The 23,269-nt window shown below is 36.2% G+C and overlaps 2 protein-coding genes across 2 annotated transcripts; one reads left to right on the top strand and one right to left on the bottom strand.

The window, feature by feature from the left end:
* The first annotated feature begins 699 nt into the window (after nt 1-699).
* Nucleotides 700-14,368, top strand: LOC109053072 (wiskott-Aldrich syndrome protein family member 3-like). The gene is made up of 9 exons (XM_042714340.1): nt 700-826; nt 5,012-5,180; nt 7,892-8,026; nt 8,355-8,508; nt 10,002-10,119; nt 10,953-11,134; nt 11,210-11,464; nt 12,657-12,967; nt 13,799-14,368. Exons 2-9 carry the CDS (start codon nt 5,048-5,050, stop codon nt 13,954-13,956), a joined length of 1,446 nt encoding a protein of 481 aa, XP_042570274.1. The 5' UTR covers nt 700-826; nt 5,012-5,047; the 3' UTR covers nt 13,957-14,368.
* Nucleotides 14,369-19,073: 4,705 nt separating this feature from the next.
* Nucleotides 19,074-22,222, bottom strand: LOC109053060 (G-protein coupled receptor 12-like). The gene is made up of 2 exons (XM_042714341.1): nt 22,214-22,222; nt 19,074-20,645 (listed from the first exon to the last, which is right to left on the bottom strand). Exon 2 carries the CDS (start codon nt 20,631-20,633, stop codon nt 19,608-19,610), a length of 1,026 nt encoding a protein of 341 aa, XP_042570275.1. The 5' UTR covers nt 20,634-20,645; nt 22,214-22,222; the 3' UTR covers nt 19,074-19,607.
* Between the last annotated feature and the right edge of the window lie 1,047 nt (nt 22,223-23,269).

Here is a 23,269-nt window from a genome sequence, read left to right on the forward strand (position 1 = left end):
TTTTTAGCAATGTATTATTTATACCTCATGAAGACAAAACTTTTTTTTGGGGGGGGGGGGGGGGGCTTACAATCAGGTCTTGGCCTTCTTGACTAGATCCAATTTTAGTTTATTTAAATGTATTGAATTGATATTTAGTTAATTATTGTAATTCATTATTTTATTAACAAATTTTAAATTTTTTGTTTCTCATTTTTTATGACATCTTAAATTAGACAACATTTTCAGTTCTGTGACCCAATGTTTAATTTTTTTATTATTATTATTTAATAAATGTTGACTCTTTATTTTTATGTTTGTTTCATGTTTATTGTTCAAAGCCACACGAATCAGAGTTTTAAAATACGTTCAGAAATATCGTCCCAGTTTTGGTAACAATCAACATTTTCAATCAACACTCTTGGACAGTGGAACATTTGCTGTACCATATTTTATATACCCTATACTGTTTAGGGTGTCTTCAAATCTATCTTTGCTTTTATGAGAAGTGGCCTCGCTTTTATTAAGTATTTTAGCTTTTGCGGGTTTAAAGCCCAACTAAAATACCCAACTAAAGCCCGCCCTCACACAGCCGCCCTATCGATTAATGACCGGGAAATCTCTGTCAATCATCCTCAGCCTCTCATCTGATTGGCCGATTGTGACAAATGGTAGCGCGTTAAAATCCTATCTAAAATGCTGATTGGTGCGAACAACCCAATAAGCCCCGCCCCGAGCGGATTGTTTGGAACGGTCAGATGGACCGATGGAGACACAGGATGGCAGTCCGGACCGCTGAAAGCCTGGACATGTGAGCGAATATAATTTTCAGCAAAATTCACTTTTGGTAAGCATCAAACATTTACGTATTTTCGCTGTTGTAGTTATTTTTGTCATATTACACTTTTTATATTTACTGTTTCTCGCGTTTTAGATAATAAATGGAACATGAGGTTTGGGTTTCTACTGAGATGTTTATTTTGATTCTTGTTTATTTATTTTTAATTAATGGCGAGATTATGTCGATTTTATAATTGTTGTATATATTAATATTAATGCTACTATTGTTACAATAACAAGCGTTGCGTGCCTTTATAATACAATATGTCCTCAAAAAAGTTTAGATATTTTCAATCAGTTAAGACCGAAAGTGCTCTTTTAGTAAACTGTTATCAAAGAATATAATACACAACAGAATTCCGCAACTTTACATTTTTAACTGTTTAGTAATTAACAAACCCGAAAACTTAATGAATTCATCCCGAAAGTGTTCAGATAATATATGCATATGTTGTTTTTAAGATAAATGCACGCTTACGCACGGGCTTGCAGAAATCTCAGAGCAACTGGCTCGTGACATTCACAAGCCTTCATCATGTGTGACGTGATCCGTATTGAAATATTAATGCAGTCGTAACATTACTTCAGTTATGAATAGCTAATGCGTTGCCATCCTGTCTTTTCTGCGTTTCAAAGAGCGTTTAGGAAGTGAATGCGTGTCTCCCTCGTTAGTTTTGGACAGGATGTGGCCTCCTGTGGTCACGGGATGGGTCTGATGGACTTCAAAGCCTGACAGCAGCACTGATGGAGCTGTAAACAGCTGTGATGCACCCTAATTATTTTGTATGTTTACATGTTATTCCAGCATCTCAGAGTGTCTGCTTCTGGAGGTAATACACTCTCTTTGGTGTTTTTTGAAGATGGTAGTATGTATTTTGTCTGTCTGAAGTGTTCTTCATGTGTGTGTGTGGTTTTTGCAGTAGGCACAGACTTAGGAAAAAGAAGGCCACTGAAAAGGAGAGAGAGCCAGGAGTGCTTCTTTTATTTGAAGAAGAGAGAGGGGTGGGGTTGGCGGGGGTAACGGGTTGGGGGGAGGGAACAGAACATGCATGGGAGAGCTCCTCTGTTGCCGTGTGAACGGAGGACTATTGTCCCGGGAACCTTTCAGAGTGGCTTCCCTGAGGTCCCCTGCCACTCGCCCTCCCCCATCATTTCTCCCTCTCATACTTTTCCCCCCTCATTCACTCTTCTTTCTGGATCGCTTCAGTACGCTAACTGTTCTTCCCGGCCGAAACAATTCACTTTCTTGTCTAAGTATCCCACAAACTGCTTTTCCTGCCCCTCTCACATTCCCGTTTCTTTGTCTCCTCTGTGTCTCTGGCCCCCCTCCCGGCGCGGTCTTAATTCAATGCACAATGTAATTAGTGTGGATTGTGTCCATATTGCCATGTGCTGCAGAATTACAATGCCGTAGAGAGATGGTGTGCTTAATGAACACATTACAACACTCACAGACATGTACCTCGTTGGACTACAACAACAGCAGTGTCTGAGTGCATGCGTGAGGCCTGATGATGGCATATTTGCGGTGAAGTTCAGTTCTCATTAGGTGGTCGCTTGAGTCGTTTTCACTTTTAAATGGGAAGTGAACAGGTTTGGCAGGTGGTGTTTAAGAACAATGGACTTTGTGACCACTTGCATGATGTTACTGTGCTAAATGGCAACAAACTACAGTTCTTATAAATGTATTACACAACCGTTATTCAGTGTGTTATCTATGCAGGTCCACGTGAATTAAAACACCCATAGAATATTTGCGTGAACGTTTATTAAATGTAATGCATTTATTTGCCTTTCAGATATATGTGACCATGTATGAATCTATTTTATGTGATTCCGCAAATTTGACCATGTTTATTAAATCTATTTTGTGGAATTTGGTCGTTCTCAGTGTTGGATTTATATTGGTTTCATTTTTGTCCAGTTTGTTAATGCTTTAAGTGGCCCTTTAGCTGCATTTAACACATTTTACTTTTTATAAATCCATTTGACATAATTCAGATTTGCCCTAATATGAATCCATCTTTTACTGAATTATGTCATTTACAATGTTTACGTCAATTAAATGTTTTGGCCAAGTTAATAATGCTTTTAGTTGCCTTTCAGCATCAACTTATATATAATTTATAAACATATAAACATAAAAAATTCTGTCATTCATAATGTTGCATGTACATTTATTGAATACTCTGGCTAATTTAATAATGCTTTTAGCTGCCTTTCAGCACATATTTTACCATATATAAACCACATTTTATAAAATTCTGCAGATCTTCCTAAGAAAATCAGCATTAGAAAAGGTGAAAAAGTCAGTGGATTGCATGTGTGCCTGGTTTCAGGGAGTTGCATTCATAGTTATCTTTAGATTGTACAAGAGGGATATGAGAGGAAATAAGCGGTTACATAGTAGTTACTTAAGTGTTGTGATTGTGTGCAAATGAAATTGCTTTACACCACTACTGCATCATTGTTCTGGCTGTTTGGGACGACAGGAAGTTGGAGATGTCACACTGAAAGGAACAGGAAGCGGAGAGCTGGGTGTGGAGCTGGAAAACAGGAAGCAGGGAAACAGGCAGATAAGATGACCTCTGAGATGCTGTCCCACCATCCCTTTGTTCTTGTCCATACTCTTTGACTTTCAATACCCCCCCCCCCCAGCCAATCACACAGCAGATGGCCTCTCAGCTGTCCAATCACTGTGGGGGTTATTCTTTCACAGATGGGAGCATTCTGTCATGGTGTCCGGTTGAACCAAATGACATGGTTTAGTTAGGCTACTTATGAGAGGGATGAGAAACTTTGCACATGGAAATGCACAACATTTGTGTCATACATAGACGTAAAGTAGCAAACTGTCATAAAACAGTTATAATATGGATAATATTATAAACATGGTTTGACTGTTTTGCATGTCAAGCAATATTTTACATCAGTCACATCAGTATATAAATTGTATTTAACATAAACAAATACACATAAGACAATATTTACATTACTTTGCTTCTTATTCAGTAAATCAAATATTTTTATTATTAATATAATTATTATTCTGGCTCTGTTTAATACCCTTTTTTACATATTTTTTATGATGTAAAGATTAATATAATAATGTAAATAGTTATAAATAATGAATAAGATTTAAACATACGGGCAAACAAAGAAACTCATATTGTATTATATTTCATGTAGATAATAAAAGTTTTGTGGTGTTTTGAAAGAAGTCTCTTATAATCACCAAGGCTGCATTTATTTGATGAAAAATGCGATAAAACAGTAACATTGTGAAATATTAGTACAATTTCAAATTGCTGTTTTATATTTTAATTTATTTTATAATGCAAATTATTCTTGTTATGGCGAGGTTGAATTATTCCAGTCATTAATTTCACATGATCCTTCAGAAATCATTCTAATATGCTGATTTGTTGCTCAAGAAAACAAAAATGTAGTGTATATAATTGGGAAATTATCATATTTTGACTCAAAATAATTCAGTATGATATTAAATATAAGAACAAATAATTATTCAAATTTTAAAGCTAGATTATGTATCCCTGCAATCGATTAAAATAATGTTTTTATTGTAGATTTTGTTAATAAAAAACTAAAATGTAAGCATATAGGAATATTAATGTGTTTCCTGATTGTCACACATCAACATGCAAACCCTTGAATTCAGTAGACTAATGATTAGAAGTGAGAATGTCATCTGTTTCCTTGAAGCTAAAGATCAGCTTGCATCTCTTGTTGACAGCTGGGCAGCTCGGATGATGAACAGGATTACTTTGACGGTATCTTCTTGTCTTGATGCTTTCTAATCCTTCCACACTAGGCTGCTTGTGAAGGGAGTTATAGTCTGTGTTTCTGTTTGTGTTGGAATGGATTGAGCTTCATTTGTGCTGAACGTTAGGAGTGTGATTTCGGAGTCAGAGGTCAGTATGGGATTTGAACAGTGTATGAGGGTTAACTAAAATCTGAGTAACTCAGCTCCATTTTCCTGATCTCCAGCTGTCCTAGTTTCATTTGAACATTCACTTTCTCTCAATGTGTGGGTGTCTGTTATATAATATGAGCTTCATCCAAATACAGCTGAAAATGGAGTAAACATGATGTACCTTGCCTTCATGCTTCAGCAATAGTCTGTGCACATGTGTGTGTTTTTAAATACAGTGTTTGTGTTTTGTCTGGGCAGGTAGAGTGTGCTGTGGCTGTATAAGGGGCAGCAGTCATGCCGCTGGTGAAGAGAAACATTGAGCCCAGGCACCTGTGCCGCGGGGTGCTACCGGAGGGCATCGGCAGCGAGCTGGAGTGTGTGATGAACAACACACTCTCTGCCATCATACGCCAACTCAGCAGTCTCAGTAAGTTACTCAGTCACTTTGTTTCTTTAACACACATGTTTACCTGGCTAAATTGGGACTTTTAGCTTTTATTTTTGTTGATCGAAGCTAATTAGCATTAGTAGGGACTAATCCTAACCCAAAATTAAACAATGAGCCACTAAAGTGGTGTTACAATGACTGTTTTTTCTTTTTTTTTGTCTTTTTGCTGTACTAATATGAAAGATGCCTTTATAAGAATTTTTACAATGGCTTCCAGCATGGCTCGTTCTGCCTAAACTTTTAATAATACATCTAGTATACTGGTGTCTGTAAGATTTTTCAAATTATTTGAAGAAAGTTTTGAAGGAGGTGCTCACTAAAGCTGCATTTATTTGATCAAAAATACAGTAATAAAAACAATAATAATGTGAAATATTATTACAATTTAAAATAACTCTTTCATATTTTAATATATTTTAAAATGTAAAATATTGTTGTTACTCCAGCCTTTAGTCTCACATGATCTTACAGAAATCATTCTAATATGCTGATCTGCTGCTCAATAAACATTTATTACTATTATCAATGTTGACAATATTTTTCTGCTTAATATTTTGTTTGTAAACAATTGTTTTCAAGATTCTTTGATTATTGGAAAGTTCAAAAGAACAAAATTTATTTGAAATAGAAATATTTTGTAGCATGACAAAGTCTATAATGTAAAAGTCTTTATTGTCACTTTACTGTCACTGTCATCAATTTTAGCACATTCTTGCTGAATAAAAATAAAATAAAATAACATAAAAAAACTTACTCACCCCAAACTTTTAAATAATATTATACATTAGAAATGCATAAATTTGCAATTTAATGTCTTTGTGAACAATTTTTCTCGCAAGTTTTTTTTTTTTTTTTTTTTTTGTTTTTTTTTTTTTTACACATCATTACATTACTCTTAAACTTCCATTTCTTTTTCATTTATATATTTTTTTTTTTTTAAGTTGTGTCTTCAGCTCACAATGCTAGAGAGAGAATCTCCTTAATAATAATTCCTCTTGACTCACGGGACCCTCCGACTACATTACATAAGACCATTATCTTGAAAACATGTCTTTTGAGTTGGCGAGTCTCTCTGTGTATCCAGCTACTGATTTGCCCATCCACCCATCTGTCCTCTGTTGTTTTTTCCATCCACCTGTTCTGTTCCATAACTCCCCAGCTGACCCCTGAAATCCCCTCAAGTGTCTTTACTGTGCCTCTGCTAGTGGTGTTTAGTAGTCTGTAGAAGGAGAGGGCCTTTCAGTAGCAGCTGTGTGGATTAAATATAAATGACAGCCCATTGGACTTGAAGGCAGAGCTGTAGACAATTTGTGCGTGTGACAAAAATAGCGTGTGTATGTCTGGAAACATGCTTTTTTGTTTTTTGTTTGTTGTTGTGTTTGGTACTGGTGTAGGTTGTTGGTGTTTTGTATGTTTTTATTTTGTTTTTTGTTTTTGTGTGTGCACACTGGGTCATAGGCCAGGAATTAGTAAGGAACAGACACTCTTCCTTCCTGTAAATATTTTCCTGTGTGCTTTTGTTTTACACACGGTTATTAATAGCTTCAGTTGAGGTGATAAAAATGATAAAGATGTGTGTTCTTTGTGTTTTCTTTTTAAACGTTTCTCCACCACACTCAGAGAAAAGTTTGTAAAAATACGGCCCAATGTACCATATTAATATGAAGGAATTTTGTCTTGATTTTTCACAGGCGTTTCACTCTGTATTTTGAGTTACACATAGGGTTGAGGGAAATGTCTGTAAAAACGGAAAAGATACTGGTAATTTTCTGCCAGGACATTAATCGTTTTTCCACCGATTTTAGTTTTTACAGTGCATGTTTTCTTGAACAGCTGAATGTAAACATAGCTTATTTATATTTTCTGTCCTTAATGCCCTGTATTTTCTGAATGTTGTGTATGTGAAACCTCAGATTTTAATACAATTTTTTTTTTAATATAACTAGGTAATGTGTTGATGAATCACTTAATTACTACAGTGGGTATAGAAAAGAATCACCCTGCTTTAAAATAATCACATTTTGTTGCTTTGCAGTCTGAAATAAACACGGACACAGTTCGTTTTATCCAGCTGTATTTACTCAGTTCAACTTATAACATCCAAGTGAAAGATATAACACCAACACATCAGAAAAAAATAAAAATAAAATTAGTATTATTATGATAATATGTATTGATATATATTTAACATATTGTAATTATATTATAGTTATTTTATGTTTAATATATTGTAATTATATTATAATTAATATTTCATTAGATATTAAAATTTGTGTCATATTAAAATGTTTTTTAATCTTTGAAAATTTTACCATGAGTCATTCATTTTTGCTTTCATATATGTGATTTTGTCTCAAACCTACAGTTTCAGTTTAAAAATATTATAAACATTCAAATTGTTACATTTTAAAAGCCATAATAATTTAAAATGAAAAAAAAATATTATACAAATTACAGTGGTGCTGCTGTTGTCATGTCATTTCCATTACAAATAACAATTTTGCCCCTATTAAAATTGTATTGAAAGTTTGTGTACTTGTTTACAAAGGTGAAAAAGTGTCAATAAAGATTTTGAGCTGAAAATATATATTAAAGATATTCATATTACATAATATATATTCCTTATTTTTTGTCTTCGTCTTTTTTCCTCACAAATGAAAACGTTGTCTTATTCTCCTCTTATTTGAAAGGTAAACATGCTGAAGACATATTTGGAGAGCTCTTCAATGAGGCAAATATGTTCTATTTGCGGGTGAACTCTCTGCAGGATCGGATTGACCGACTTGCCGTCAAGGTCACCCAGCTGGACTCAACTGTGGAGGAGGGTGAGTCTGTTTCTGGGAAACAAGGGCTCAGGATCATTCCTCAATATACGGTGACCATCGGCATCTCAATTTGTCCCAAAAACAAATCTCTGAGGTTACATAGCTCCAGTGTGAGATCAATAACGAAAATCGGAAAATCAACAAAAAATAAATAATGCAAAAATGTCGTGCACCCCCACATCTCTTTTACGTTCCTCTATTACCCACACCAAAGCATGCACTCGCATCTCTTTTTTCTATTAAAAGATCAATACTGGAGTTTACTTTACACAATCTGGAGAGCAGATGTAATCAATCTCTCTCTCTCTCTCTGCTTCACCCTGTGCAGTCTCTCTTCAGGACATAAACATGAGGAAGGCTTTTAAAAGCTCCACGATACAGGACCAGCAGGTGGTGTCCAAGAGCAGCGTACCAAACCCTGTGATGGAGATGTACAATTTGAGTGATAAACCACCCCCTCTTAATATTCTCTCACCCTACAGGTATGTGTACATGTTTGGGTCAGATTCTGGAGAACCAAATGTCACCACAAGGACAGTAAAACCTGAGATCTCTTATGTTGTGGAAATATGTTTATTAAGTTGTTTTAATAAATAATGCTAAATAATTTAACATGTATTCAAACTCTGCTCAAACTTTCATCAGTCAGAAAACATCAGTCTTTAGTGTTCAGTCAGTTTTTTTAAAAAAATGTTCAATCCACACCTCACCAACACATGCAGACAAACAGCAACAGGCACGTTTATTGGGTTTTGTCAGTTTTTGTTATCCTTGTTTTTGTTTGTTGTTATTTGTGTATTTTTTTTTTGGTCGATTAAACATGTTTAATCACCATTTGTCTTGTCAAGCAATGTCTGAGAAGTGAAGTACTGTAATCGATTAGCTGTCAATATGTATTGGCCTATTATTATCATTTATGATTTTATAAACTTGTAATATAGTACTTAGCATTTGTTTAATTAACTTACATTGATATAATTTTTAAAATTCATTTTATTTTATTGACTTGTTTTGTTTTTAAATGATTAATTTATTATCAATAACAACAACAACAACAATATAATATATTTTATTATTTATTCAATCTTTATGAATTATAATTATATAAAAGTTTTGCATTCAGTCTTTGTATATTTGTATATTAAATTGTTATTGGTCTTTTCTCTGTCTATGTAATCATATATAGCCAGCTGTGTTTATTCCTGTGCACAGTCATCAGAAAACAAGAGCAAGCAAAGCAGCTCTGATAAAGCATTTCATTTAATCCCTAAAACCTAAGCTTGCTTAAATCTAAACCGTATACATTATTCTTTTACTGCCTTGTCAGATAAGACTGGTTAGAAAATACCATTGAATATACCAGAAATAAATTAAGTATTAATGCTTTCCCAAAATAATAGGTATTAGAAGTATGTATAAAAAAATGACTAATTTAGTGCATGAACATAGATGAATGTATGGAAATATTTTCTTTTGAAGTCTTTTTAAGGAATATAGAGCAGTGATGAATACTTAAAGCTGGCAGATGTAGTTCATGTGAGTGCTAGTTCTCAAGGTAGAGAATGTGGGCCACTCATGAATACTTTAACAGATCTAATGCAGAATGTGTGGAGGGAATGTTTCAAGGGACAGTGGCTGCGCTCTGACTCATCTTTTTCTGTCTGTTCAACTGAATGTGGTTTACAGAGTTGTTGGTGATTTTGCATAAATGATTAATGGCCAATTAATAGCACTTTTGGAAAAGCAGGCAGTCAGAAAAATGCATTAAAATGCTTTTAAAATCCTTTTCTCATCTGAAGAGGTCCATAAAAGCAATCCTGCAACCAGCTTTTTGAATGGGAACGATCACATAAATGTATCTGGAGCCAATTTAACAACCTTCTTTGTTTTATTGAGAGATTAATTGAGAAAAATGATTTAAAATTGCTCTTAATAATACAAATCAATCAGGATTTTTTTTCTTTTTTTGCCATAGAGATGATGATAAAGAAGGGCTGAAGTTTTACACTGACCCCTCATACTTCTTTGACCTGTGGAAGGAGAAGATGCTACAGGACACAGAAGATAAGAGGAAAGAGAAGAGACGACAGAAGGTTCTTTCTTTCTTTCTTTTTTTCTTTCTAACGCTCAAAAGTTTGGGGTCAGGTTTTTTTGAATACTTTTATTCAGCAAGGATGCATTAAAATGATTAAAAGGGACAGTAAAGACATTTATATAAAAAAAAATGTTATCAAATAAATGTTGTTCTTTTGAACTTCTATTCATCAAAGAAAATGTTAAGCAGCACAACTGTTTTCAACATTAATAATAAGAAGAAATGTTTATTGAGCAACAAATCAGCTAGAGAATGACTTCTGTAGGATCATGTAACACTATTTTGTGTTTTTATTATTAATAATAAGAAGAAATGTTTATTGAGCAACAAATCAGCTAATTTAAAATATAAAATTAAATTGTAATAATATTTCACAACAATTGTTTTTGATCAAACAAATGCAGTCTTGATGAGCATAAGAGACTTCCTTTAAAAATATTTACAGTGGGTATAGAAAAGAATAACCCCCTTTAAAATAATCACATTTTGTTGCTTTGCAGCCTGAAATGAAGATGGACACAGTTTTAGTTTTATCCAGCTGAATTTACTATATATAACATCCAAGTGAAAGATATAACACCAACATGTCCGAAATAAATAAATAAATAAATACTGACCCCAAACTTACTGGTACTGTATGGTGAAATAATGTTCAAACTTCCCACTCCACATAAATGTGTATTAAACATCAAATATGTTCTGACTAGCTGTGATTGTGTTCCATTATGCAGCATTATGCTGAACCTAATTATACATACATAGTATAATAGTCATTCATGAGGTCATATGTGAAAATTAAACATATCTTTGTGACTTGATACTTTGCAACAGGAGCAGAGGCGATGTGTGGATGGCACACTGCAGAGAGAAGTGAAGAAGGTGCGTAAAGCGAGAAACCGCAGGCAGGAATGGAACATGATGGCCTTCGATAAAGAACTGAGACCAGACCATCGACATTCCCACACTGTGCACAGAGGAGGCTCCACGGAGGGCACCATGTCCCCGGAGCACAGGTAACACAGATTACATGCACTTGAGTGCAGATATATAAACTCAGTTTCATCTAATCTGATTCATAATTCATGCAGGTCTCATGGAGATCATGCAGATCATGGTTATCTCTCCATGGCCAACCACGCTGGTCATGCCCACACTTACTCAGGGCCTCCTCCCAGTATGGCAGCCCTGTCAGCTCATAGCCACATGACCATGGACCAGGATTACCGGGGAGGGTCTACGGCATACCGTTCTGGCACACTGGGTCGTCCGCACCAGGCTCCACCCCCTCCACCAGCATCAAACACAATTAATGGCTCTGTGACACTCCCACCTGTCGACTACAGGTTTGACATTTTTATTTAGATTAATCGTTTCATTGTAAACAAACTTGAACAGTTGACTCTAAAACATGCTTGGCAAGTTCTGTAATATTTATCAGATTTGTTTAGAGATTTACAAACATGATTGCTGGATCACACTTGTCGGACTCTTCATGAGATATATGTCATAAAAATCTGTACCAGGGGGTTTCAAATCACAGGGGTGCTAGGGGGTCCACGGAAAATTTGAGAGAGTGAAATTTTTTACAAGATGTATTATATAGGGCTGTCAAAATTAATGTGTGCTATTAATTATAGTTGTTTATTTTATTTTGTTATTATTTTATTTTTTTAGATTTACCCAATTTGATAATTTAACTATTACATTATATTAGTCTCTAATGATTCAGAAATGATGAGATAGAATTTATCAAATGTTGCATTAGTTTTGCAAATACATTTTTAAAATATATAAATTATATGTGTATATTATATTACATTTATATATATATATTACACACATATATTACATTACAATATATATCTAACCTAATTATGATTATATAATATTATTATATATAATCTAATAAAGATGTTCTCAACAGTAAATATTTTATAAAATAAAATATTGAGTATTTAAATATAAAATCCAGTTATTTAATTTTGTAAATATGTTGTCTCTCTAATATAATAATATTATAAAAAATTAAAACAGTTATAGAAATTATATAGTATAATTATACTATAAAATATACTATAGTTTTTATTAATATTTTGAATGTTTTTTATGTTTTAATTTTAGTAAAAATTATATTTTGTTGTGTTTTTTGTCATTTTTAGTAGCGTTTGTTTTTTGTTTTTTATTAATTTTGATTAAATTTTTAGTTATGTTAGTATATGAAGTTGAACTAAATTAAAATGAGAAATGTTATTCTCATTATTCTCAACTATTTCAGTTGACATTTATTTTATTTCACATAACAAAAATGTTTTTAATGGTTTTCAGTTCATTTTTAGTTTTATTTAGTTAACCCTGCATCAGAAAGTTTGAAAATCCCTGCACATGCAAATTCTGCCACCTAATGGTCAACATGTTTGTGACAAGCATTCATGATTTTTCTATGCAGGTTTACCTTTTACTTTTGAATTTATATAGTATCAGTTTATGTTGCATGACATAAAAAAGCATGATTTCATTTCCTTCCTCTCTTGACAGTGTGGATTACATGAATTCTGGGCCGCTGCCTCCACCACCAGCTGTTATCCCATCAGCACAAACTGCTTTTGCTATGCCACCCATGGGACCGGTCCCACCTCCAGGCCATCTAGGACCAATGGGATCAGTTGCTGGCTATGCCCCACCCATTCCACCTACCTCTGGACCAATGGCTGTCCCTCCTCCACCAGTAGCCCCACCCCCTCTCCCCGGTGCAGCCCAATCCATCACTCCCAAACGGCCCTCTATGCCTAATGAGGCCCAGCCCACAAATGATGCCCGCAGCGACCTGCTCTCAGCTATAAGAATGGGTACGGAGTGTTTAGGTTATACATATATATGCATATGAAATTAAAAAAAGTCTCTTATGGTCACCAAGGCTGCATCTTTTTGATCGAAAATAATATATATTATTTGAAATGCCTGTTTGCTATTTCAGTATATCATCAGCAGCCATTACTCCAGTCTTCAGAAATCATTCTAATGTGTTGATTTGGTGCACAAGAAACATTTCCTATTATTATTAATGTTGAAAACAGTTGTGCTGCTTAATATTTTTATTGTAACTGTGATACATTTTTCAAAGTTTTTTTCAGGCGTTTTTGATTCATTGAAAGTTCAAAAACATAATTTTTTCTGAAACAGTAATCTTTTGTGACATAAATATCTTTACTGTTACTTTTAGTCATTTAAATGCTTCCTTGCTGGCATAATTCATTTCTTTAAAAAAAAAAAATTGAACTGACCCTGAACTTTTGAACAATTTTTGAAGCGTTTTAATATAAATTAAACCAGTGCATAATGCATCACATTGTGAACTAGATGAACAAATCAATGCATGAATCAAATTGCTGACAATTTCTGTATTCCACGCATCCTTTTCTTATTATATCCCAGCATGGGGGCAGAAACAAATCATATAGAGCAGTGAAATCACTTCTTGTAACAAATAACTTCTCCTCCTACACTTACCCACAGTATCTCACAGGAGACAGTTCATGTGAGCTCCACTGATTCACTCATTTGCATTAAGTTAAACTTCCGTAAACTTTGTTGAGTTGCCAGAGACGCCCACACTGCATCACGTACACCCACTATCATTCATCAGTTGTTAAATGTGTTTATGCTTGTTTGAACTGCAGGTATCCAGCTGAAAAAAGTTCAAGAGCAGCAGGAGCAGCAGGCGAAACGTGAGCCGGTGGGCAATGACGTCGCAACTATCTTGTCTCGCCGCATCGCTGTGGAATACAGTGACTCTGAGGACGAATCTGAGCTTGAGGACAATGACTGGTCTGACTAAAACAATACTAATGCACAAAATTCACAGACACTCACTTTCTTATTCACCTGCGAGTGTTAGCATTGCATTTCCCATACACACAATGATCGTGTACAGTATGCATTTTAATAAAGGCATGATAGGCCGTCTGTATTATGAAATACTAAAATAGTCAATTGTTTTCCCTCAGTTACCACGTATGATGCTTTTTCCATTTTTCTAATGCTTTTTAATGCAACACTTGTTAATAAATTATATGGACATACTGTATGTAGTGAATACATATAAACTACATGTGAACTACAGATAAATAAGCATGTTGAGGTCAGAAGTTTCTGCATGAAAGTTTCTATGTATGTTGAGAAACACTGCGGTCAGTAATTATATTTGTGTGAACTGACCTGAGGGATTTGATTAAACTTCCTGAAATGTGTTCGCTCAGTGATGTCTGGTTTCTGCGTGCATGTGTGGCAGTTGCCACTATACAAATCTGACGAATCACATTAAAACGGTCTCTGTTCCTGCCCTGAGTGCCTTCGTCATGGAAACAGGACAGTTTTGATTCCAAGACTCCTGTCTCCATGGAAACAGTACAGCTGAGACTGGGAATCGCCATGGCAACAGTGGATTTGAGGCACTCGGTCAAATGATGTGCGAGTGTGAATAAACCCAGGCGAGGATATTTTTAATGCACAGCACATTCTTTTTAATACAAAATTAACAAGATCTCTCAGTTCATTAAACTAACCAAAGCAATAAAAGTATACAACCAACACCTTGGAAAAATATACAACACGTTAACACAATGTCTTACAATGTTAATTAGTGCATGTTGATTATACTTCTTATAATATTGTTTTGCAGATAAGTAATTTGTTGTGCCTTTTCTCATAAAAAAATAAAGTGCATTTCACAGTTAAAACTACACATACGTGTACACAAGATGCTGAAACCGATGCACCCGACTGCCCCTCAGATTTTGATTCTAGTAACTAAATAAAGTACAGAACAAGTCTGAATCATAGTGTAAATGTAGAAAGTTTGCTCACAAGTCACCAAACCAGACATGATTTTCTCTTTTTTTCCTTTTCAAAATAAACCAGAATAGGAGACAGACTCCCATCCGAGCCCTTTTTTGCCCTTCGGTTTGAAGTTTCCAAGCTTTACATTGGATTACAGAGCACAATCATCTACAGTTGGATACACGTCTATTTAAATCAAAGATTCATTCTCCAAACGTCCATCTGCATGTGGAAAATCCATCAGAGACCAGGCACAAAGCATGATAACATCATTTTACAAAGCTCTTTTTAAAAGCAGATGGAGATATGATGTTTTTTAGGCAGAGGCCCAACCATCAAAAGCCACCGCGTTAATCCCTCGGTCATTTATGACCAAACGGCTGTGCATCAGGCATTAACCCTCTCAATCCACTGTAGACAAGCATGCCCAGGCAATGGGAGACTCTGGAATGTGGCTAAAGCTTATCTGTTTCAGATAGAGCATTGCTGGAATGACGTATTTTTGTAGGCCTTAACCGTTTTAATATTTCTGGTTTGATTGTTCTGAAGTCAGCGGGTCAATGTCTGAAATAAGGTCTGTGATTAACACAGTTTATTCTACAAAAGAAAATGCATCAATAAAACTCCCTTGTAATGTTTTAAAGCTTTTTCTTGTCTTGAAAAAGCTGGTTGCTAACAAGAAGCTAAATGGGACTTTCAGTGGACTTTAAAGAAACTGTATGTATGTTTGTTGTTGGTGGTGGTGTACACAAAACTACATACAGTTGCTTTAAATGACATCATGCCAAACAGGTAAATTCATCAACTCGTAGTTTGCTTTTAGTTCTCTGTTACAGCAAAAGGATTTATAATCACGCTCTTGCAAACTATTCTAGTCTAGTCACTAGTCAGGGTAGCCATAGCACCATATTTAATTTTTTGACAGGAATGAAAACAAGGTGTCTGTTAAAGATCGCTTCATCTGGAAAGCATCTGTTGTATACAAACATCTGATAGACGTCTTTAAGATGTCAGTTTTACATACATTCGAAATCATAAACATCTTAAAGACAATTTCTAAACATCTATTTGACATCTAATAGGAAATGTCTTATAGATGTATTGCAGATGAGCAAACACTCTAAAAATATACATCTTGCAGACATCTCTATGATGCACGTGTGCCATCAGGGCAGGGCATTCAATGGATTGTACTGTTGTCAACACACTGAGTTGTACTTTACGTGATTACATGATCTAGGACCTTTATATATTTGTAAAGATTGTAAGTCTGTCTCTCACAGCCTCGTTTTCTGTGTTAAATTCAACATGGCATCTACCCAGCAAACACAGAACGTTCCCCTCAAGTTCCAGTATGGTTCCCTTTTGGTTATTTTTGGGGGAACCAAATAAGAACATTCTGAGAACATTCTCTTAACCTAAAGGGGACATTTTATTTACATAAAGAATACTTTCCTGGCTAACCAACAGAGAAAACTAGAATATCAGTTCTGGGAACCAGAAACTAACATTACCAGAACGTTCTGGGAACCAAAAATTGTTAGTTGGGTAACCTGATTATGTTTAGCCTTTTAGTTCTGGCGACTGTATTTAGGCTTAAAAATTCAAAGTTTTGTTAATTTGTGAAGATTATCATGATGATTATCAGGATTTTTGTTGGTCACAGAGCTTATTTTCTGCAATAATCCAAAACCCACTGGAAAATCCTATTGGTATTTTGTCACTGGAAACCAGGGTGATGCTAACTTTCAGGTTACACAAATATGTCATCACCACATCACTCTATGACATCAGGTGAGAGTTGCCATCATGCCTCCTTAAAGTCGCACGACTTATTTACAGGATCAAGATGATCGGCCATAGCAACGATGAGAATGTCTTTGTCTTTATATTCAGAAGAGACCATACAGCGCATCAGAATACAAAATAAAATCTCAGGAATTCCAAAAGAATCCAGACTGAGGGGGAAAAATAGAAACTTTCGATGACTATAGCAAAATAAATTATTCCTCAAAAGTAAGACGAGGCCTGCAACAGATGCCTCAATGCCAAGCCCTATTAAAATTTGCATACCTGCTCGCTACCACTCAAGTGCTGTTTCACTGGAATTGTATAGAGGTCACAAGGGTGTGTCCGACCTGCAGGCACGATGTAAAGCGGGTGCGATGGGAAGACTGGTAGCCACTCTAGCCCATGCAGGTCTATGGGGAATATACATTATTACCCCCAATTACATCATTGTCCCTGGAGATATGAACATATATGCATGCGTTCACACGTACACGCACACGAGCGGCCATGCACCGACAGTCACGCCCTACACATCACATTCCTCACACATTATAAACATCTCTAAGGTTCACAAAAGCAAATGCATACTGCAGAATAGGTCACATTGAGTGTACAGAGGGATTTCATTCATAGTTACATATTGTAAATGACCACAGGCACTGTCACTCTCTGGACGAGAGAACACTAGGCTGTGAGATTATGGACATGTTTACATGGATTGAGACATCTGTCCAGTTTCTGATTCACTAATATCATTTGGATGATGTCGAAATAAGTACAGTTGTCAGTCGTTCTTGGAATCCACTCGTATTTTCATGGTGGGTTTTTCGTGGATGTTTTATTCGGGTAGCTGAGGTGTTGGTTTTGCTTGGGCACGGCTGTTATTGCTGCCAGAGTATTGCTATGATTTGATGAAACGCTTGGTCCATAGTTATTGCTCGCTGATGGATTCTGCCACAGCACTGAAATGGATAGTGGCTAGTTGGCATTTGGAGGGCGTAAGGTAAAAAGCACGGGTGAAATTCAGCTCATAATAGTAGCATGACTCCAGCCTCAGTTGGGATGAAAGTATAATAACGTTCTCCCTCATCTGACATTTACCAGGTCTGAGAGACCAGCTGTTCTATTCATTATAATCGTGTTGTGTGGACCGTTTCAGAAGATTCGCCAGTTTATTAACAATTAAGGTGAATGTAAATCTATGGAAGGCTCATTTGAGAGTGGAAGTGTAGCTTGGCTGGCATATCTTTTAACAGTTTCATCATTTCAGAATATCATTTATCAAGGGTGAATATTGTTAAATCGTGTCCAGCTCATATTTCACCCCAAAATCAAAAGAAAAAAGGTACTTTCTGCATAAATTGCATAAAGACAGTGAAGCATATTTTGGGACTTTTATTTAATTTTGGCCTTCCATGATAGATTTTTAAGTCCATTTTTAATTTATTAATTAAAAGAAAACTAATTTTATATAATTACATAATTATATAATCAGTTGTATAATTTGATGATGTATTATATAATTCATTAAAAAAAAATTTATTTATGTCTCATATCAATGTCATATGCTATTTTTTTTTTATAACCAATGTTGAAAACTGTTGAAACTGTTCTGCTGCTTAATATTTTTGTGAAAATCATGATACATTTTTCAAGGTTGTTGTTGTTGTTTTTGGACTTTAAATGTATATGAATCATTTTTGTCAAAATGATGTCAAAGTGCAATTATTTTTTTCTTTTGAGTTTGGATGAAATGATCCAGACATGTTGTTGACAAGCTTCACTCAAGCTGTTTCAAACTAAATATCTCAAATTAATTCATCTCAATGTTATGCCCCAATCATCATTCTTTACGAATGCAATACATGTCAATTTCAAGCAAATTGTGTGACAGCGATCCCATATCCAGTAGTAATTACCAGCTGAACATAATAAACGGAGCAGCGCTCTATTCAGAGCGTTCAGACAATGCAAATTAAAAGCAAATCAATAGAAAATACATTCGGTTCCATCCTCCATGTTGCTGCATATAAACAAACCTCTTATTCTCAGCCACTTAATGCACGTTTTGTACTCAACAGTTCTTTGAAGTGAGCCTCTATTCACAGGGGGCTGTTTAAATGAACATACATACACTTTCTCCCAGTCGCTTTCATCCCGCATTTATGGAAGAGAATGCAGAGACAGATAGACTTCCGCTCTAAACCAAAATAAAGGCATCAGTGGGTTCGGTTATTTATAGAGTGGTTCTCATTCTGAGATTGTAGTTAGCTCTTCATGGTTTTTCTGCTTTTTATGATTTTTGGGATTTTTGAAATTTTGGGATGAGATTTAAATCAAACAGAAGAGAGAGTGCGCTCCTCTCTCTCTCACGTGCGCGCGTTCTCCAGGTCGGTTTCTTCGGAGCATGCAAGGCGCAGATCACCAAACATCTTGTCTATTTTTAGCACACCGCGGTTTCTTAATGTTCAGTGCACGTTCTTGAATGCAGCAACAGCAAGACGAGATGAATGAGCTACAGGATCCAGTCAAGAGGACCGCCTCGTGCTGCCCCTCATCCTCCTCCTTCACAGCCCATGCAACAGGGGGCTGTCGCTGTGGCCAAGCCAGAACAAGCACAAAAATGCAAAGGCATATATATGTACAAGATATTTACAGCTGCCTGCTACACAGCATCCGTTTCCGCCCCTTTTTTTCCTGGAAAGAGTGTGCCAGCTGGTCGGATTGGGATCAGGCAAAGATTGTGTGGCAGTGGTTGTCACATAACAATTAGGGGAAGACATAAAACGGGTGACACGCACGCCCCTTCTCGTCCCAGGGACTGGGGGATTCTCTGGCCTGTGTAATTTCCTAGGCACATCAGACGTCGCTGGGGGTCCGTGCACGATGCGCCACGCTGGCAGGGATACATCCGCAGCACACCAGCCACAATGCTTTCTGGATCTCGTGATTGCGGAAGGCATAAATTACCGGGTTGATGACCGAGTTGTAGGTTGCGGGAACCAGGGTGGCATACGTGTAAAGGGGCGGGTATGTATAATCGGCTATTAGTGAGTAAACTGTAAACGGCATCCAGCAGGCAGCAAATGTGCCCAGAATGATCGCCAGGGTGGATACACCTTTCCGCGTTGTGACATAGTGAGGGCTTGCAGCTAAAAAGTGGTGTTGGAGGGCGATTTGGTGCGCATGTCGCATGACAATTTTACAGATCTGAACGTAGAGCTGAAGCATGAGGCCGAACAGCAGAAGGAAGGAGATGGACAGAACGGCTACGTTGTTTTTTGTTAGGGGCCAAACCACACTGCAGTTCACCTCCTGGCCCAGGCAATTCACACCGGTAACCGGCAGCAAACCCAAACATAACGATACTCCCCATAGAAGCACCAGCATGGTGTATGTGAATGCGGCCGTTCGCTCTGAGTTGTAGGTGAGGGCGTAGTACAATGACAGGTAGCGGTCAATGGTAATAGCGAGCAGGCTAAAAACAGATGCTGAGAAGGATGCCACCACCAGACCTACAGTCAACAGCTGTGCCGAGTCAGATCGAAGTAGGTAAGCAAAGGTAAAGTGCAGGACTAACCCTAAACCGGCCAATAAGTCAGCTAGAGCTAGGCTGCCGATCAGCAAAAACATTGGGGCGCGCAGTGCCGGGTTCTGCCAGATGACCAAAACCACCAGGGCATTCTCGCAGGCTATAAGGGTGCCAGATGAACACAGCACGATGTCCCACGGGTTTACCAACAGCTCAGCGGGTGGCCTTGCCGGCAGGACAACTGCAGGTGGGTATGTTCCGACGGTGATGTTTTCTATGCTCCCCGCACCGCTGCTGCCCCAGGTGGGATCTTGAGCCAGCCAGCCGGGAGAAACTGGCACCTCTTCACTCATTCTGCCTCCCGTCTAAAATGGCACACACAGAAAAACATAGTGAGGTGTAAAGGTAGTCTAAAGAAAAAAGACAAAAGTAAATAATACACTACTTTTGTTTGCAAATAAATAAATAAATATAAGTAATTTACTCCATTATACATTTTGTTTGTGTATGTGTGCGTGTGTTCAAGGGATAGTTCACACAAAACTGAAAATTCAAAGATCATTTACTGACCCTCATGTCATTCCAAACCTGTATGACTAGAACACACAAGAAGATATTTGGAAGAATGTGGACAACCTGTTTCGTTTCCAATTGACTCCCATTGTAATTTTTGTCCATATAATGGAAGTCAATGGGAACTGAAACTTTTTGGTTAACATTCATACTATCTTTTCTATCTCATACAGGTTTGGAATGACATGAGAGTGAGTAAATAACTAAAGAATATTTTTTTAGTTACATTTTTGGGGGGTGGACTTTCCCTTTAAATATTAAATGTATAAAACTAGCAGCTGTGAAAAAAAAAAAACCTGACAATGTTACAAACATTATGGAATAGCATTTTGGTGACCATTTTACAGTTTCTCTGATTAAATTATGTAATTTCATCAACATATCTGAGATATTTAAATATTTAAACTATTTATATAAATATCATATTTAATAATATTTATGCATAAATGCAACATGAAACAGTGTTGTACATAGCTGCTAAAAAACACCTTATTGAATAAAATATAAACAGGTCATGGTTTGTGCAGTGAATTGGGAATACCTCTGTTCCTGTGAAGTACAATAAATCAATACACATAAATAAATTAAAAAAATATGTACCATAAAAATATACACAATGCATATTTTCTCAGTAGGTTATAAAGTGACTCATGCTTTTTACATTTTCAATATTTTACTGCAAAATTACATGCTTTTTTAAATCTATGAATATAATATTTTTATATGTGGAAAATAGGATAACCAATTGATGGGTCTTTACTGTAGAATTTTCCCTTCTTTCCCCATAGCATGTTCAGTGTATGTATGGTAATTAAGCATACAAGAAAACATTAGGCAGTTATAATAATCTGTAACAGAAATGACTGGAAAATTAGCCAGTAATAATTATCACAAAAGCCATTGTTCACTACAGTTATGCATTACCTCTCTGTTCTGTGTTCTTTTGTGCCAAACAAAGAATCAAATTAAGAAAAATTAAAGACACATTTACCTCACTTGTATTTAGTGGATATAGGAAACCTGCTATTATTGAGATCATTTTGAATCACAGCGTACAGTACAATAGTGGAGAATCAGAAAAGAAGGGAGGGCCCTGATGAGCGCTGGTATTAAATAAAGGCGGGTTCCAAAAGCGCCCTCAGCATCAGCATTAGATATGGGCTCTTAAAGCACATCTTCACTGCAAGCAGCTGGATGCACACATTAATTCCTCTCAGCCCTTTTAGCTTTATAATAATAATGCTTAAGCTCTTGCTCTATAAAAATCATTTATGTGTTGTAAAATGCAAAGCAGACTGATTTCAAATATAGCCTATACCCGGCCGGTCCCCATTCACTCCCCATCTGGAGGCTTCCCTACCTTGTCTTTTGGATGTGTTTTGGACTGTTTGGATGGTTTTTAGTTGTTTTTGTGTTTTTATTGTATTTAATTGGTATTTGTTGAAGGGTGCAGCGCCGCGCGGACGGATGCGGGAATCGGATGCTCTGATGCCGGACCGGTGAATCGTTACAGCCAGCAACACTAGCGGCTCTTCGCCGTCTGCACGAGCATCGCCACCGACTGCGGCTGTGCGAGGCGCTGGGAGGGGTGAGCTCTCCTTCTCAGAGCAGAAGCTCCTGATACCTAACTATCTGCTGCTCGGAAACTAAACGACGCGACTTGTGTGTTGTGATGGGCATTATTGTGAACACATAAACAATGAGAAAATAACGTTGTTGTTTTTTTATAATAATTTTTCTAAATTCGTTAACACCAACATTCTTAAAAATAAAGGTGCTTAGAAGAACCGTTTTGTCTAAATAGTTCCATAAAGAACCTTTATCGTCTGTTTCACAAACGGTAGCCTACTTTGTGGTGAAAGAAGGTTCTTCAGATTACAAAAAGGTAAGAAAGAGATGGTTCTTTAAAGAACCTTTCACTGAATGGTTCTTTGTGGAACCAAAAATGGTTCTTCTTTGGCATCGCTGCGAAATTCGTAAAATCTAATTCGTATATTTTCGTACGATCTGATTTTGCCACAATGTCGGTTTTATTTAGGGCTGGACCTACATGCAAATTATCTATCTATATTAAAATGTATATATATAAAATTTATTTTAATATAATTTTTTTTAATGTGTCCTCAGGTAATACATCATCCCTATTATCATAACTTTATTAAAATAATGTATTCCATTGTAAAAAAAAAAAAAAAAAAAAAAAGTTAACTCTTGAAGGGCATCGCTATCTTTTTTCCTTTTCTTTTTCTTTTAGTAGGGGAATGTTTTTAAATATTCAATAACTAATTAATAATAGTAATTATTATAATAATTAATAAACACCTTGTAGAGCTATGACCTTGAGCAAAAGTCTGGTAATGGCTAAATTAACTGTATAACCAAACCCTGCTACTCTTTTGAAAGCACTAAAACATGC

The sequence above is a fragment of the Cyprinus carpio genome, chromosome A24 (assembly GCF_018340385.1).
Source record: "Cyprinus carpio isolate SPL01 chromosome A24, ASM1834038v1, whole genome shotgun sequence".
Lineage (NCBI taxonomy): Eukaryota > Metazoa > Chordata > Actinopteri > Cypriniformes > Cyprinidae > Cyprinus > Cyprinus carpio.

Coding starts and splice junctions, on each gene's coding strand:
- LOC109053060 (XM_042714341.1), bottom strand. CDS start 20,633: ATGAGTGAAGAGGTGCCAGTTTCTCCCGGCTGGCTGGCTCAAGATCCC.
- LOC109053072 (XM_042714340.1), top strand. CDS start 5,048: ATGCCGCTGGTGAAGAGAAACATTGAGCCCAGGCACCTGTGCCGCGGG. Junction 8,509..10,001: donor AATATTCTCTCACCCTACAG/GTATGTGTACAT, acceptor TTTTTGCCATAG/AGATGATGATAAAGAAGGGC. Junction 10,120..10,952: donor AAGAGAAGAGACGACAGAAG/GTTCTTTCTTTC, acceptor ACTTTGCAACAG/GAGCAGAGGCGATGTGTGGA.